General features: G+C 34.0%; 3 protein-coding genes across 3 annotated transcripts; 1 reads left to right on the top strand and 2 right to left on the bottom strand.

The window, feature by feature from the left end:
* Positions 1-2151: 2151 nt before the first annotated feature.
* LOC107422547 (glycine-rich protein 23) lies at positions 2152-2957 on the bottom strand. Its single transcript, XM_016032010.4, has one exon. The coding sequence runs from the start codon at positions 2891-2893 to the stop codon at positions 2372-2374; it is 522 nt and encodes a 173-aa protein (XP_015887496.3). The 5' UTR covers positions 2894-2957; the 3' UTR covers positions 2152-2371.
* A 7689-nt stretch (positions 2958-10646) lies between these two features.
* Positions 10647-11789, top strand: LOC107422546 (uncharacterized). The gene is made up of 3 exons (XM_016032009.4): positions 10647-10842; positions 11146-11283; positions 11505-11789. Exons 1-3 carry the CDS (start codon positions 10732-10734, stop codon positions 11649-11651), a joined length of 396 nt encoding a protein of 131 aa, XP_015887495.3. The 5' UTR covers positions 10647-10731; the 3' UTR covers positions 11652-11789.
* A 2024-nt stretch (positions 11790-13813) lies between these two features.
* On the bottom strand, positions 13814-18160 carry LOC125423339 (LRR receptor-like serine/threonine-protein kinase RGI1). Its single transcript, XM_048477075.2, has 2 exons — positions 14659-18160; positions 13814-14565 (listed from the first exon to the last, which is right to left on the bottom strand). Exons 1-2 carry the CDS (start codon positions 17597-17599, stop codon positions 14027-14029), a joined length of 3480 nt encoding a protein of 1159 aa, XP_048333032.2. The 5' UTR covers positions 17600-18160; the 3' UTR covers positions 13814-14026.

The following is an 18160-nucleotide window of genomic DNA, read 5'->3' as shown; positions in this document are numbered from 1 at the left end:
ATTCACACTACCCTCGGGTAAAATTTAATTTCTAAAGGCCAAAATCAATATTTTATACCTACTTTTGATGCGGTGGCAAATTTATAATGGCACCAAAAAAGGCTCTGATTTACATATATATATATATATATATATATTATTCATATTGACCATATATGCATCTACTTTGCTAACATTAATTGGTCATGCCTACTAGAATAACATGCAGCCATGCTACTCGTTACTTCCATATCACATTATATGAACGTAGTAGCTGGTCTCCACACATATTTATAATACAAAGTTCAACCTCATTTATAGCTGCATGAATGATGCCTAGATCAACTGCCAAGCATGCCAACAAGTAGGCAACAATTGCTGGTGATGACCACGGTGGATGTCAAGGCAGAGGCAAGGGTTTCGGTAGCAGAAGCCGCTGAGGGATTGGCGGTGCCGGTCGGCAGGTGGAGAGGCCGAAGTAATTGAAATAAAGAAAATTGATACAAGGGAAGCTATCTATTCCATTGACCATATTGCTTTGCTTTTATATGTATCTCTGTTTGGTGCTACATATGGCTAATTATGTGTTAATTTAATAATATTACACGTACTTTCCTTTCAAGTTTGCAATTCATTCTTAATTTTTGCCACTTACCTTTTTTTTTTTTTTAATTTGCATTTGCATTTCTTTTTACTTTGATATTGTTTTGTTCATGTTTTTTGCTGCGGAACGATATTTATTGATTTGACGAAATAATTTTTATTATAATAAGTTGGGGAAAAAGTAATTAGTTTAGTGATATAAATAGATACAATAGTATATACATAAGAATTTAATTTGTTCTTTTGTAAACTATTTTCAATAATATAATTTCGATTTTAAATATACATATAACGAGCTGTCATTACTCAAGTTTTTAATTTATAATTTTAGAAAATATTTTTAAAGAAAATTCATAAACATATATAGAAAATATTTATACATTGTTGGAAACAAGAAGAGGCCGTACAGCTGGTGTACATGCAAAGAGGAATTTCAGTATAGTATTAATGATGTTGCATGTATCCGTGATGCATCATCTGCCTCCCGTTGGTTGAAATAAATGCCTATAAATGCAGTATTGGAAGCGAACAAAAACAAAAACAAAAGAAACAAAAAATTTGGAGATGCCACTCTACTACGTTTCCACAAATAAAGAACTGTACCTAAAATGAACATATATATACTTTCTCTTCTTTCTTTTTTTTTTTTTTTTTTTGTTGGTTAAAAAGAAAAAAAAAAAACCCAAGAGGATAATCGGATATTGGATGGGAATGTTCTACAATCTAATTATGTTTTTCGTAATAATTTTTTTTCCTACTAGACGAGACTTGTATATTTTATGTGTTCAAAACATTGTTAATTATATTGCCTGTGTATTTATGTGTTTGCTAACTATCGACAAATTGAAGAAATTATAGTTCATAAAATGTGTGATGGATCAAGCGAACAATTTGTATTTCATTATGGTTTCCACCATCAATGTAGACCTTTCCTTAACTTTTTTTTCTTTTTTTTTTCCCGAATAATATAGACCTTTCCTTGGTAAAAGGTGGCAACCACCGAAATATATATATATATATATATATATGATATCCTAGTTGAGAATTGAAATGTAGTATATTATATATTATTATGAAATTGTGTATGCATGTCAAATATGTACTTAATAATTCATCATCCCGGATTATCATATTAAATATATAAATTATGAACTTCCGCCAGATTGAATTATTTTTCTTTGTAAAGGAAAAAGGATAAAAATAAAGAAACAAATAAAGAGAGAGAGAGAGAGAGAGAACAACCGACTCTATCGAAAATTAATTAGCATTTATAAATTATAATGCCCAAAACTCAGAAATGCTTAAATTAATCTTAAGGTAATAGATTAATTATAAACAAAAATCAAACAACCAAATTTGTAAGATATAGCTAGATAGAAATTATTATGTTCTAGACCTTTTTTTTTTTTTTTTAGCTGAATTATTATATTCTAGACTTTTAATGGAGTACAAAATAACCTTTTGCATACACTTTTTGAGGTACTGATTTTAAAGGACAAGAAGCTCATCCATGTGCGGAACTCCCAAATTAGATAAAAACTAGCTGCTCTTTGTTACCAAATGCAAATCGAAAGACAACAAGTACTACACTTACCATATTAAAAACATAAACGTAGAAAATTAAAAGCTACAAAATACTCCTTAATTATAAATTAAACCATTGGAATATGTCTCTTCCAACCCAAGAACTAAAAAACCAAACAAAGTCCAACACAAGGACCAACAATATTAAGCTACATTAACAATATTGACTCTGCTTATAATTAACACATTGTTATTTCACAAAAAGTCAAGGGCATGGATGAAAGCCACCAGCGCCACCAGCACCACCAGCGGCACCACCTGCACCGCCGCCCAACCCTCCGGCAGCACCGCCAACTCCACCGCCCAAACCACCGACACCACCGATACCATGTCCAAGGCCACCACCAGCTCCACCAATTCCACCAGCTCCACCAAGTCCACCAGCCCCACCAAGTCCACCAGCACCGCCAAGTCCACCAGCACCGCCAAGACCCCCAATCCCCGCAGCTCCGCCGATTCCACCATACTTGCCAATCCCGGCGAACCCGCCAAGCGCAGGCAACACACCCGCATAGCCACCAACACCGGCAAATCCACCAACTCCACCATATATGAAGTTCTTCTTGTCACCTAGTCCAGCTCCAGTGGGTGACTCAGCTGGTGCACTAGCATGGACAGCTAGCGTTTGCTCATTGGGACTACCAGGAGCATTCGGTACTTTACGTGCAGCTGCATGTACCGGAACAAGGATAAGAACAAAGATGGTGCTCCAATAATAGTTCTCCATATCAAACAAGGTAGACTATGTATCCTAAGCTGAGGGGTTTAAGTTTGCATGCATGGAGGGTAAAAAGTGAGAGGGGTTTATATAGGAAATGTAAAGCGTAGGGGACAGTTGAGGGAAATTAATTTGGGGGGTTTTAATTGTATAGTAAATGCATGCATGGCAAAGGGAGTTAAAAATCTCGAGAAAGGAAATTTTGTATGAAGTTGTGTTCAGAGAGTTAGGTGGGTTGGAAATCAAAAGTTGTGAAACATTTATGATAAGTCATGTGTATGATCAATTTTCTTCTCAGAATTCCATATTTTTCTCATAAATATATTTTATTTTGCAGCTATTTTTTTTTTCTTTCTAATAAATTATATAGAAATCATCTAGTACGGCTCAAAATCATCGAGAAGGAATGGTTAACCAACAAAATATAATTATAAGTGAAATAACATTAAAATTATTAAAATATTTATTAAATTTATTTATCAAATGATCTGAATTTATTTTTCTAAGTTATTTATTTATTTAAAAATTTATTTTTTTATATTTAAATTATATAAATATGACGACCAATAATATTTTTATATGTATTATTTTGTAAATCAATTTAATAAATATTTATAGGTAGCATTACCGTTATAAATGATTTATCAACGATGACATATATATAATTTTTCTTAATTTGTTAGAAATATTCACCAATTAAATCATGCTTATTGATTGCTTTTACATAATTTAATTTATAGTTTAATGCATATTAATACTCTCTGGTTTTAATCCAATTTCAATTGTAGGTTTATAATTTTTTTTTTTTTCATTCTTTTCGATCAAAGCACTTGATCTCTTATTTGGTTTTGATTGGGGACAATTGATAATGGGATTAAATGGAGTTGACAGAAACACGAATATGTATACCATAAGGCATAAGAGGGCTTTAATTTAAAATTTTTTAAAATCGAGGATACAAAATTGAAACTATTTGATAAATAAAGGTAATATATAAAATGGATTTAAATTAATAAGGTTGAATGCAAATGCAAGTTCTGTTCTGTTTTCGTTCTCTTTTCTTTTATTTTTACTATAGTAGGAACATATATATATATATAACAGAACAACCAAAAAAATAAAAATAAAAACAAAATACAAAAAACACAAAAAGAAAAGCAAATGTTGGTGTCCGTGTAGAGTGTATAAGCCCGTCAACTTCCTTTTGCATTATTCTCAGTGCTATTGTTCTTTGCCCTGTTTGGTTCATGTTAAAGTTTTGATATTTAAATTAGCTTCCGAAATTCATTTTGTCACATGATTCAGTTTACATCTATTTTCTATATCGGAAAATATAATAAAGTGCTATTAAAAAAGGAACTTATATATAATAAGAAATTTAACTTCTTTAATAATTTAATCGAAAATTAGTTATTTTATACTAGGGCCACATTTTCTTCAAAATTACATAGCACCAAAAAAAAAAAAAAAATCCCTCATTCAAATCTTATATTTCAGCCTTGAATGTTTGTGTATTGAATAATTTTTTCGTAGTTATATTGAAACTAATTGGAAAGTAAAAGGTTTTTCTATTTTAAAAAAAAAAAATTATGGTGAATTGGAAAATGGAATGATTTGATTAATAGGGAAAGTTTTAGAAGGCCTCAGTTAAAATTGGTCCAAACTAGAGGGTACGAAAATGTATCTAACTCATTACTTCATTATAATTTCTTGCATTTTTCTACAATTTTTTACTAATAAATAAATTTTTTATATAAAGAAATATAAAATTTTGTAAATGAAAATTGCTAAAATGCTTAAATTTTGCCTTCCCAATGTTTTTCCAAATAAAGTGATGGCAGTTGTCAGGACCCGTTCAAAATTCTTTACCGGAACCCTAGACAAGCCCTGATCCTAGGAAAATACCACCGAACCTTCCAACGGAAAATACGGCAACACCTCCACTAAGGGTAGGACTAACCAAAAATTTCCTGCACTGAAAGCACACTTCTATAATCGTCCCCTTATTCCTCCCATATTACTACAATTTGATTCCACAAATTTACAGCACTCCAAATGAATAACAGTAACTCAGTGCATAATGAATACATAAATGTCCGATACAGTATACAGAGCATTATACAAATAAATGTGGAATTAATACAACGTCAGATAAAGAAGCAATACAAGATGGAGAGGAAAAAGGAAAGAAATGCTTCTTGGACTTTCAGCAATGAACTGAGATGTCGGGCTCGCCCCGAACGATCAACGTCTCCCAACCTGGATCTAGGGGAACGGAATTTAAAAAAATATGAGATACTAATCATCTCAGTGAGTGACCCTATCTACTGTACAATTATAATACCACGATATTTAAGTAGATAAATAATAATTAATTGGAAATAAATTTTCTCTCAAAACCCTTACGATTCTTTCGGTTGGAAAAGTTTCCCTTTTAAAACCTTTTCACAAAACTTGTTATTCATATTTCCCGAAAACCAAGGAATCAATTATTCAACTAAATATAAAATAAAATGTAATAATTCAAGCATTCAGAATTTATAATGAAATAAATCAATTTCTTGAAGAATTAAGTAAAGGGAAAAAAAATTAAGTCAATTTAAAACCTCCATTGAACTAAACAATAAAACCAATATTAAATATGTTCTTAATTTGAATACAATTTCAAAGTATTTATTTTTGAAATCCAAGTTCTGAAAATCACTTGATGCACCCATTATATACCAGTGGCGCCAACAGTACCCAGCATCCAAAGGTACCGCCAGACAGGAGGTTATAAAGAGAAACCGGCATACGGTCGCGCGGCATCCTACCGCGCCACTGCAAACAGGTGTCCCCGTCATAGAGGGGTGGCCTACCCTCATCCGATGGCAAACACAGGACAACCTCATAAATCACCTGCACGCTACTCACACCCACCTGTGCGCTAATCACATCCATGTGCGCACTAATCACATCCATATATACAGAACACCAGTACGTGTATGGTGCATCTAAAAATCATAAAATCAATACATCTCAAAATTTCAAATTTTCCATAAACATACCGGGTTTATTCCATCTAATTAAACCCGTAAATTTTCCACAATTCCTTTATAATCATCGTCATAAATTCATCGCATAAATACCATAATTTTCAAATCCACCAGCTCTCAATTCCACCAATTTAAATATTCAAATTTTCCAATGGCATAAATATTTCTGAAATATAATAAATTAAATCACATAATGTTCCATGGGCATAATTATAAAAATTGAAACCACCAACTTAAACAAATATTTTCCTTGAAATATTTAAAAATCAAATCATGCCCAAAAATAATATTAAAACCACAAGAATTTCATATATAATTGAATTCCACAATCCTCAATACCATAAAATAATTTCCACATTGCATAAATTTATATAATGCATATTTTCTTTAATCAAAATAAATCCACCAATAATTTCTACAATAATTCAGTTAATATCAAAATCACAAGGCCTTTATATATCAAATTTCCATAAAATCCAAATTTCCATAATTTGTCAAAAATCAAAATATGATTTAATTTATTCAAATATGGGCATCAAAATTTCCACATATAAATCCACTAAATATTTGACTCATAGAATATAAATTTCAAATATTCAATTCACACAAAATATTCACAAATTTAATTCCCGAAATTAATTTGAAGGTGGGTCACTCACCTGTAGCACGCAATTAAACCAAGATCCTCCATGGGATCAATTCCACGACGCATCCATGCTCCTAAAACAACAATATTACACAACTCAAATAAATTAATATTTTATTCGGATAAATAATACCTGTTACCCGGGGGGTTAAACACAACGTTAACCAAAATTGACGAATAATATACCGAATCGAAGCTTGAGTGACGAGGATCACGAATCCAGTCTTACTTCACGGAGATCGGACCCGAGGTGGCCGGAATCTCGCCGGAAAGCTTCCGACCTTTAGAGCCTCGATTCTCTCAAACTGTCGCGAATTGGAGAAAAAGAACACCGGATTTGGATTCACGGGGTCGGAATTAGTGGAGAGGGACCAGAGACATGACTGGGTACTCACCGGAACTAGATTTTCCGGCGAGCCGCTGTGGTCACCGACAATCGTCGCCGGCGGCGGCCCTCCCGGTGGCCAATGGCTGAGATTTTTAGGGGTTTTGTAGATCAAGGGGAGAGGGTTCTAACGGGACCTGCGGTGAGGTAAAGGGAGGCCGGACGGCGAAGAGATATGGGTTTGAAGATTTTCGACCCCTTGCCTGAAAATACTCCGATCATCACGCGTCGGAGGTCCGGTGGCTGTGAAATTTGGTGGATTGGCCGAAAATGAAGAGGTGGTGAGGGGTGGTTGGCACGTGTGGCCTGAAAATGGCCGGAAATGGGTCAAACGGCGGTGGCCGGTGGTGGAGGGGAAAAATCACTGTCGCCGGAAAACGCTTCGATCCGGGCGTGTCGCTAGTCGGTTGGCTGGTCGGAAATGGAGAGATGCTCCTGCCTGGCCGGCGCGTGTGGCCCTCCGGTGGCCTGACAGTGGCCAACCGGTGGTGGCCGATCATTTCTCTCTCTAGCTCTCTCTCTCCTCTCTCTCCTTCTCTCTCCTTCCCCGACCGTTTTGCCAAAATAAAAGCCACCGTGGGTGATACTGTTCACCTACGTGGACCTCTCAGATGTCGACATGTGGCGTTTCACTGTTTACCGATTCAAAAATATTAAAATATTACGGTAATCGGAAAACTTCACATGTCCATAACGTTTTAACCAGATGTCCAATTTAAGCGTGCCGCTAGTCTATGAACTCGTATCGGCGAGCACGTTACAACCATACAAAAGTTAAAGCAAAATTCTACAACCATAAAAAGTCAACTTCCGGCACCTTTTGGACAATTTGAATCTCGACTTGTTTTGCCCATAACTTTCAAACCATAGCTCTGTTTTCAACGTGCTACTAGTCTACGAACTCGTGCCAACGTGTACTTCGTAATGGTACCTCAGTCAATCTAGAATTCCATCCGAGTCAAAAAGTCAACTTTTAACCCCTTGGTCAACGGCCAACTGTCAAAGTCAAAGGTCAACGGTCAGCCTCGGTCAAAGGTGAAAATTTTCCGTTGTACTTTGGGACGGGGTGTTACAGCAGTGCCATATGTTCACACCAATATTTAAACACATGACTCATGCATGATCATTTTTTCTTTTTTTTTGGGGGGGGAAAAACTGAAAAGCGAAATATAATAAGATTTTTAGCATATCCTCCATTAAGAAAATTCTATACACAAAATCAGGGGTGGAGCCAATATTTCCGCATAGTGAGGACAAATATAAACATTAAATAAATCAAGAAAAAATTGTATATAATATATATTTTTTGCAATATTGAGAAATTGTTTAAATAAACTTTGTTTAAAATTTTTTTTTCTAAATTGACATAGTAGCCTAAAAGTAAAATATATCATTATAGCATAATGCATAGTGTTTTTTCACCTTTATTTATGTAAGTTATTGTAAATTCTAATTAACTTAATAATAAGAAGAAAAAAAACACAATATTAGGTTTCAACAAAAAATATAATAATAACAATATTACAAAAAGATCATTAATTTTAATGCAAATAAGACCCTAATAATAATAAAAAGAAAAGATAAGCATTCTTATTGAAAAAATTATATGATTATGTCTATTGAAATAGGAAAAAGTGGGGGGGGGGGGGGGGGAAGATAATTATATATGGATAATATTTAACCTAAATAGGAAAAAAAAAATGAGACTGTTGTTTTTAATATCATAATTGAAAGTTTCTTTAAATAGTATTTAGCTGCCATTTATTTTCATTTTGTTTTTGAATGACTTTAGCTTCTTTCCATCCACAAATTTTGTGAACATGTATATGAAAAGAGTTCTAATAATAACGAAGCATTTTCAAAACAAAATAATAATAATAATAATAATAATGAAATATATAACGATAGAATACATTTATATAACTTAATTTTTAAAAAATCACAAAAATTTATGTAGAGAATAATAATTCTTTTTTTTTGGAAACAAAATAAGAATTTTCTTTTGATGAGAAAAAGTTCAAAGATAGAACATCTAAAGAAATGAAAAAAAAAGGTTTCTTTTTATCTTTGTTTCTCCATGATTTATGTTAAAGAGCAGGTTAGAGATTTTAAATTTATATTTAAGGTGAGAAATATTTTAAGTGAATGAGAGAGTGTGTAATTATCAATAAATATCAAGATTTATTTCCTTTTTTCTGCTGTGGGAGAGAATTCAATGAAGAAACTAAAGACATTTAATCCTATAACTTAGTTTAACTTTTTGATCTTCAATAAGCACTAGAAACCCTTTAGATGTGGGGGCAAAGCAATAAAATTGGAAATTTTATACATATAATGATATAAAGAACACTTTTACTAGGAAAATTTTGAATTGCCCTCACTGCTCCACCGTAAATCCCTCACCGCACAAAAATGGTACGTAAATTAATTATTAGTGGATCTGTATACATAGCCTTAAGGTGGGAAAACTAAGAAAGTGAGCAAAATTAATTGATTACATAATATCTCACAAACAAATTCGGTAATTGATCCACAAATAGAAATTATTTTACCGATAATATTCTCTACTTATTGATACTTCCTTTTTAAAGCCCTTTCAAAATTTTATTATAAGTAACATCAACTTGTTTGCAATTGTTAATTAATTAACAGGAATTGAGTACAAGCAATTAAGGTGAATATCGTAAACAAAAACAATGGCTTTCATGAGCTAGCGTGTCTTCCATGGCCAGGATAACAATCATGGTGCTTACGATTGCCATTCTTTTCTTTTCACTTGGTATGGTTCACAATCATATATAATCCAAGTTAATTTCTTCAATATTTGCCTAATAAATTAATACTGCTTGATGTTTTAATTGTATTTCTATTTTCAATCTTATCATCTCTCAGTGATAAAATGATTCTTTTTACTTAAATATTGTAGGGAATGCAGAATATGTTTGTCAAGGAAAATGCGAAGACATTGTGACCACTTTGTCAGTACTGTTTCTGCCAAAAATAATTGGCTTTTGCTAGCTTTTGTTCTACCTTACTTTGTTCAATATGCTATCCAAAAAAAAAAAAAAAAAAAAGGAAAGAAAGAAACAAAAGCTTTGTTCAATAACAATGGCGTTGAGCAATTCATTTCATGCCATCTTTTAAATTAAAAAATTATCATTGAGAAAGTTTTATGCTCAGTGTTTTCTCTAGTTTACAGACTCTTGCTCGAAATAATTGACTGAGGCATCGAATGAAATTAATGCTAATATTAATTATACATTTATGATAAACTTCAAATTTTGGATGCGATCAAGGTGCTTAAAATTCACGTTCGTAATTATTAAGAGAAATATGTCAAGTGTATATAAATACATGCTGATTATATATGTGTATGATTGTTGATTTATTTTACTATTGCATTAATTTTTAGCTTTTTTCTTGAAATGGTTTTGATATAAGCTAAACCGGCAACGGTTATTTTTATTTTTATTTTTTCTAATCTTATGAGGTATAGGGAATTTGAACTTTTAAATCAATATTTCTCCCCAAAGAATCATTGAGCTATTTCTAAAGGGCCAACGGTAAATCCGGATCTATTAATTCTAATTAAGAAAATAATCCGACCACAAAAGGGAGAAATGTTCTCCATGTTTTGCTCATATTTAAGAATTAATTAACGAGAGAGACTTTTGTGTTTGATAAAATTACTTTGTATTTGATAACCTTTTGTGTTTGCTAAAACCCACATTAAAATTGGAAACATTTAACATTTCCTTACGGAGATAGAGTGATATTGATAATGTCGACCTTAAAACTCACAGCAAAAATTTCCAAATTCTTCCCAAAATCCACACCCAAATGCAATTCTAACCATAAGGCTCTTCTCACCACTGCCACCAGGCCATTGCAAGTGAGTCACTTTCCTTTTGTGTTTAAACTTTATTGTTTTTATACATAACATGTATATAAAATAATTTTTATTTTTTATGATCTAGATTTCTGATTTAGTAAAATGAGAGATACTATTTGATTACATTTTGTTGTTATTTATAATAATGTGGGATCCATATTATCCCATAACTTCTATTGGTATTTTGTTTATTCATAATTTTACTCATTCGATTTGGTATTTTCTAGAAGAGAGTAGTGTTTTGTGGTAAGAGAAGGTGATTAAGACTAAAAGATGAGATTTGATTTAAATTGATAATGACAGTTCTTCAAAAAGGATAAAGACGTAGCAGATACATGTAAGAAGACCAAAGAAGCAGCAGAAGCAGTTGAACAAGGAGCAAAAGAAGTCAGGGAAACTTGTGAATTTATGAGAGACACTGTAGAAACAACTGCAAAAAAGGTATTAATATATATTTCTTATCGGATTATCCTAATTTAAATTCTTTCACAACTATCACATTTGCTAGCAAATTCAAAAGTTGTAATAGAAAATTCTTAGTTTGAAACTATCAAGTTCGTTATGATAATAGGCTTTCTATATTTAATGATGAAGTTTTTTCTTTTTTTCTTTTTTTCTTTTTTTACAATTATGGTGTTAATTATGGGGTTTTTCTTATCAAGGTTACCAAAATGACAAAGGAGGCTACAGATAAAGTATCTGAAACAGCAGGAAACTTCACCGAGAAAGCAAAGGGCACAGTCTCAGGTGCTTTGGGAATGGCCAAGAATGCCACTGAAATCATCAAGGACAAAGTCGTGGGCAAGTGAAATTAAAATGTACGGTTCATACATAAAGAACAATAAACCACTATAGTTTCATTTTCTTTTTGCTATTTTTTATTCGATTCCTTTACTTGATGTGCTATCAAGACTATCCAATTCATACTTATATAATTTAATTTTGCATTTTCTTAGCTCATTTCCATTTTTGGTTTCTTGGCAATGCATATGCTTATTCTTAAATTTTCAATTCTTGTTGTTATTTAATCAATCCCTCCCTTTGATTTACTAACAAGCTAGGTAGCAAATTAAAAACACCAGCTTTCCTAAATGCAACAAATTATATATATAAACACATAATCAAGTAAAGGTTCAACTTCAACATGCTTATTGAATAAGGTTGATTCAATAATATTTTTTTCACATTTATATATTTTAAGTTATAGGTTTGAATCATACCTCTTTTTCCCGTTAGAAAATTAAAAATTGGGTTGATAACAATAATTACTTTATCTTAAAATTTGGATAAATAATAATAATAATAATCGCTTCCCCAATTTAATACATAAGAAGACAAAAAACTAAATTGGGTGTATGCAGTACCTTTTGTGGCTTATTAAGAACTGCCCACAGGGCCCTTTTTGACTTCCAAACCCAAAGCACATGGTAGGGCCCATCGACTTTCAATTTTTCATAATCAATAAAACATTTTTTTAAATAAAATAAATTAAGATAAAATTTTGAGATGATCATGAATTAAACTTCAATTTCCATAGCCTTTATTCAAAGAATGAAGGTTGTAAACAGTAAATTGGACGACTTTTCTTAATATTGCCCACAGTCTGATACTCAAACAAAGGCTGACCAATGAGGCTTTTGCTTTTCTTAACGTTTCAAGTTTCAGATTTTTGTTCTAAATTAGTTTATAGTTTAATTGTACTCTCTTATATTTCTCAATGATTAATTCATAATAAAATAAATTTAAAAAATACGAGGGAGTGAACCAACAAATATATGTTTTTTTGTTTTTCTCATCAACCTTGCTATAAGTCATAAATTTGATTTTCATCTAAAATATGTAAACTGAGACATTTTAATCTGGTTCTTTCTCCCCCTTCATTTTACCAACTGATCAAAATAAACCTTCTTAATGTCCACCAAAATAAAATTGGATAAATTATCAGATCCAGGTATTTGTATTTAACAAATAGAGATCTTTTTTTGGTAAAATTATCAAACAGAGATCATATTGCAAAGAGAGAAACCATAGTGTTGCTTTTTTTGTCACTGTAAAGTGCAGGCCTTTTGAACAGAAAAAGCCCTGTGTCTCCAAAGCAGCAGAGCACAGCAGTCTAAAAATCTTTGGAAAGGTTCATTCAGTGGGAAATCAGGAATCAATTCCCTATTTACCGACTTAAAAATAATAATAATAATAATAAAAGAAAAGAAAAGAAAAGAAAGAAAAAATTGCAAAGACTCAGAGACCCATCTCATTATGGGACCCACACAACAGAACTTTGAGGGTAAAATCACTTTGGATGACTAGACTTTAAATTTTATCTGGATATATTCCACTTATTTTTCTGGACTTTTAACTAGATTCTTTCCACTCTAAAAGGTGAACCCAAGTTCATTACCAAAAAACAAAAGAAGAAATTGAAACCCAACTTTGAATAATTTGGTTATCTTTGTCCAAATTTAGAAAAACAGAACAATTTTGACCATTTTTCATTTTTTTTATTTTTTTATTTTCCGTTAGTCACATTTCATGCAGAGCTAGTATATAAAGGCCCAATCTTATCTACTTCTATGATTTGCTTCTAACATATTATGACCTTTGGATGTTATGTCATAAGGTGCTAACCTTGACAATCCCATTAGAATCCAAGCATTATGGCCATTGAGATTCAGAAAGTACAACCAAAAATTAGACAAAAGAGTTTGAATTTACTTCTTGGTTCTTCTGTCTGTTCTTTCTAATCATTAGTCTGAGTTGTTAATCACATAGTTATCAACCTGATCCAATCCAACCTAATTGTGTATTCTAACACGTAACAACATTGATGCTGGAATTATAAAATAAATCTTATATGTTCAACCATTAGTACTGGTTAATTAGGATTAACATGGTATGAGCAATCCAATTTTTTCTAGTTTCTTTTGTAATATTTGGACGCTTCCTCAAAAAAATGAATGGAAAAACAATGCTCTAAAAAGCCAAACTTGCACTCAGTGAGAGCTCTATTGTTGCTCTGCATTTTATGTATAACAAATATTTCAACATTTTTTTCTTCTTTACATCAATGTTATATAGAAAACACATAAAAGTTTTTAAAAACTGATGCAGATAATAGAAATGACATGCTTCTTCTTCTTCTTCTTCTTCTTCTACACTGCTTGTATATAAAATGTTATACAAATTTTTATGACTTAAAACCCATTTTGGAATTAGATGAAGACGAATAAAGAAGTGATGAAGCAGAGAAGCTTGTGTTATTGCTTTTAAGAAACAAGCTTTGCATTGCAGCAGCTCTTGAAGATGTTGCTCCTAAAACTCCACTATTACAGCCTTTAGTATCATGTTGAACTTGAACATCTTTATTTGCTGGTGACCCTTTGAGAAGCACATCAACTTTTGCATATTCTTCCATTTCATGCTTGATCTCTTTGAGCATTGCAGACACATCTTTCATGGTTGGTCTCTCATCAGGGTTTGAATTTACACAAAGTAAAGCTATCCCCAATGCCTGCATCATTTCCTCTATCTCTGATTCTGGTCTTGAAAGTAGACTTTGATCAAGTACTTCAATTCCACCTCTCTTCTGTCTAACCCAATCAACAACATGTAGACCATCTGGTATTGTTGGATCAATTGGTTGCTTTCCTGTTAATACCTCTAATACAACTACACCATAGCTATAAACATCACTTTTCTCTGTGATTTTCATCATATAGCCATATTCTGTAAAAAGGGGCAACAAAATTAGTCCAAATAAAAGTGGAATATTTGCACAAACAGATTGATAAATTCTAATGAACCAAAAGTGCTTATTACCAGGAGCAATGTATCCATAAGAACCAGCAACCGTGTTGGATGAACGAGCAAAATCGCCATCCTCAACTAGCTTGGCTAAGCCGAAATCAGCAATGTAAGGCTCAAATTCTAGGCCTATAAGGATGTTATTGGCCTTGATATCCCTGTGAACAATTGGAGGCACACAATCATGGTGTAAATAAGCAAGGCCTTGTGCTGCACCCAATAAGATTTGGTATCTAAGTTCCCATTCCAATGCATTTCCTGTTCTCTCATGGAGGAGACTCCCCAAGCTTCCATTTGGCATGTAATCATACATTAGCAATCTCGTGTTTCGATTCCAACAACATCCTAGGAATCGAACGATGTTTTTATGGCGAATCGAACCTAATGTTTTCACCTCCGCTGAGAATGAATCCCGAACTCCACTTTTGTCATCATGATGATATCCATTGCCTGTTGCCATTGCAGCAGGCCAGAGTTTCTTCACTGCAATGACTTCACCATTGTCCATATCAGCCCGGTAAACAATTCCAGAACACCCTTTTCCAATCACATTGGAATCCACTAGGCATTTCAGTATTTGTTCCACAGAGAAGTTGAGCTTCTGGAATGGAGTGAATTGCCATGGCCATGAGTCTCCCAATTCTGATTCATCATCATCTCGAACAGTTCTTCGTGCTCTAATCACCGCGATCACTCCCATTACCACCATTGCTATTGTCAATGTGATCAGCAATGCAATTGCCAGTTTAAGTCTCCGCGATCGCTTGATTTCATCTTCGGTTCTTGGCACTCCACTGGGGCCAATATCACTCAAGAAGCACGGACCTTTTGTTGAAGAACAGAGGCCCGGATTTCCAGCCAAGTCAGTTGGTGGTAACTGTCTGAAGAGCTTGTTGTCTGGAAGATAACCAGTGAAGTTATTGTAAGAAAGATTGAGAGAGACGAGGTTATCGAGCCCTGCTAGGGGATTCAATTCACCTCCGAGCTTGTTATGTGAGATGTCAAGTACGGAAAGCTTGTTCAGTGAAGATATCTGAGATGGAATTGGTCCAGAAAATCCATTGCAGCTAAGGTTCAGAGCAATTTCAAGTGCTTCAATCTTGCAAAGTTCCACTGGAATAGTACCTGTGAGCTCATTGCTGCTGAGGTCAAGCAATTGGAGACTCAAGCAGAGTCCAAGTGATGAAGGTATTGATCCAGAGAACAGATTTCTGCTCAGAATCAACTTGTTTAACGACTTAAGGCGACCGAAACTCGCCGGTATCTGACCCGAAAATTGGTTATCAGAAACATCCAACACCTGAAGCTCTGATAGAGATGACAAAGTGTTAGGCAGCTGACCCTTTAAGACATTTTTGCTGAGGTCGATCATTTGCAATTCTGTGCAGCTTCCAACCTCATCAGGAACAGACCCCGAAAGTCGATTCCATGAAAGATCAAGGAAGTTCAAGCTCCTGAGACCACCAATTGTTCTAGGAATTCCACCAGCAATTCTATTGTTTCCAAGCCTCAATCTCACAAGAGAGCTGCAGTTACCGATCTCTTCGGGTATCGAACCCGAAATATCATTTGAAATCAATAGGAGTTTTGTGAGATTCTGAAGCTGGAAAAGACCAGGAGGTATGCTACCAGTGAGAGAGTTGTGTGACAAGTCAAGTGCCTGAAGATTACTACAATTAGCCAAAGTTGAAGGTATACTTCCTTCAAGCTGGTTTTGCCAAGCGAAGAAAACATTCAGCTTCGATAACATTCCAAGCTCTGGTGGGATTAAACCTGAGATCTGATTTGTATCAAGCTGAAGCTGAATCAGATTTCTGGCATTGGAAAGGTCAGAGGGTATTGAACCAGAGATATTGTTGTTGCTAATCATGAATTCCTCAAGCTCTAAAAGACCTCCAAATGATAATGGTATGATTCCAGATAATGAATTCAATGACAAATCGATCATCCTCAAGCTAGTACAGTTTCCAAGCTCTTCTGGGATTAAACCAACAAGACTGTTCTGCCATAACAGCAATTGTTCTAGCTTCTGAAGCTTACCGAGCTCCGGTGGTATGGAACCGGAGAGGCTGTTTTCGTAAAGAAACAAGTTCACAAGCTCAGAGCAGTTACCTAATTCAGCTGGGATTTCACCAGAGATCATGGTGGTGTATATGGACAATGTTTGAAGCTTGCTCAGCTTACCCAATGAAGTTGGCAATGAACCCGAAACTTGGGTATCAGCTAGTCCCAAAACTGTCAAATTTCTGCAATCTCCAAGCGCTTCTGGGATTTTCCCAACAATGTCTTGGTTCCCTCCTGCTCGAAGAACTTCGAGATGGGAAAGTTTTCCGAGCTCCACCGGAATAGTCCCGCTCAGCCGGTTGTCGAAAAGAAGCAGATTCTTTAGCCCAGTGCAATTGCTTAACTCATCTGGGATTTTCCCAGTGAGCTGATTGGAGTTGAAAATCAAATCCTCGAGTTTGTGAAGCTTACCGATACTAGAAGGAACAGAGCCGACGAGAGTGTTCGAACTAATATCGATGTGAATAAGTTCAGTGCAATCACCAATCTCAGGCGGTATAGTTCCAGTGAGATTAGCGTCGGAAATTACAAGTTTTTTAAGGGAATGAAAAGAAGAGAGATTGGAAATCAATGGAAGCTGAAGAGGGACTGATTGGATATTGATCTCTGAGACGAAACCTTGTGGAGAGCAAGATATGGAGGTCCAGTTACATGGGTTGGAATCAACAATGTTCCAGTCTGAGAAAGACGGTGGTGGTGGTGAAGTAGAAGAGCTGTGCAGCCATGAATAGAGAAGAAAAGCTTCATGGTTTGCAGAAACAGAGAAAACAGAGGAATTGAAGAGAGTGAGAAGTAGAAAGATAGAGAATGAAGAAGAGGAACAAGAAAGGTTTTGGAAGAAGAAGAAGAAGAAGAAGAAGATGGATTGCCTCGAGCTGGGCATCGAAGACATTTGCCTCAATTTCCAAACCTTTCTTCTCGGGTTTGCATCATTGGGTTTTGCAGCCTCTCTCTCTTTCTCTCTGTTCTCTTTCTCTCTCTCTCTCTCTCTGTTTTTTTTTTTTTTTCCCCCTTTTTTTTTTCTTGCTTTCTTGCTTTGAACTCAAACTCAAAGGAAAAACAGTGTTCTTTTCCTCTTCTACTACTATACTATCCAAAGCCAAAAAATTTTAAAAAAAAAAAAAAACAAAAAAACAAAAAAACAAAAAACAAAAAACAAAAGCAAAAACAAATAAAGAAAAACAACCTTGAGATCAACAAAAAAATAACTGCAGCTCCTCCACCACCCCCACACCTTGGATGCCTCTCTCTCTTTCTCTTTGCAGATTATAATATTAGACCAGGTTTGCTAGCTGGTTTTCACGCGGAGGGATGAGAGACTATATATATATATATATATATATATGAATATTTATATTCTATTTTATAGTGTATTTTTTGACTCCATAAGAGCAGTTAGCTCTAATTTCGAGTCTGTGTTTGTTTGCTCTTTCATCACTTTTTTTTTTTTTTT

This window comes from Ziziphus jujuba, chromosome 3 (assembly GCF_031755915.1).
Source record: "Ziziphus jujuba cultivar Dongzao chromosome 3, ASM3175591v1".
NCBI classification, from domain to species: Eukaryota; Viridiplantae; Streptophyta; class Magnoliopsida; order Rosales; family Rhamnaceae; genus Ziziphus; species Ziziphus jujuba.
This window is presented reverse-complemented; position numbering and strand designations above follow the sequence as displayed.

Excerpts from the sequence above, each read along its gene's own strand:
- LOC125423339 (XM_048477075.2), bottom strand. The coding sequence starts at position 17,599 with ATGTCTTCGATGCCCAGCTCGAGGCAATCCATCTTCTTCTTCTTCTTC. Across the intron at positions 14,566-14,658 it reads TTATGGATACATTGCTCCTG|AATATGGCTATATGATGAAA; the intron begins GTAATAAGCACT and ends CCCTTTTTACAG.
- LOC107422546 (XM_016032009.4), top strand. The coding sequence starts at position 10,732 with ATGTCGACCTTAAAACTCACAGCAAAAATTTCCAAATTCTTCCCAAAA. Across the intron at positions 10,843-11,145 it reads CTGCCACCAGGCCATTGCAA|TTCTTCAAAAAGGATAAAGA; the intron begins GTGAGTCACTTT and ends TGATAATGACAG. Across the intron at positions 11,284-11,504 it reads TAGAAACAACTGCAAAAAAG|GTTACCAAAATGACAAAGGA; the intron begins GTATTAATATAT and ends TTTCTTATCAAG.
- LOC107422547 (XM_016032010.4), bottom strand. The coding sequence starts at position 2,893 with ATGGAGAACTATTATTGGAGCACCATCTTTGTTCTTATCCTTGTTCCG.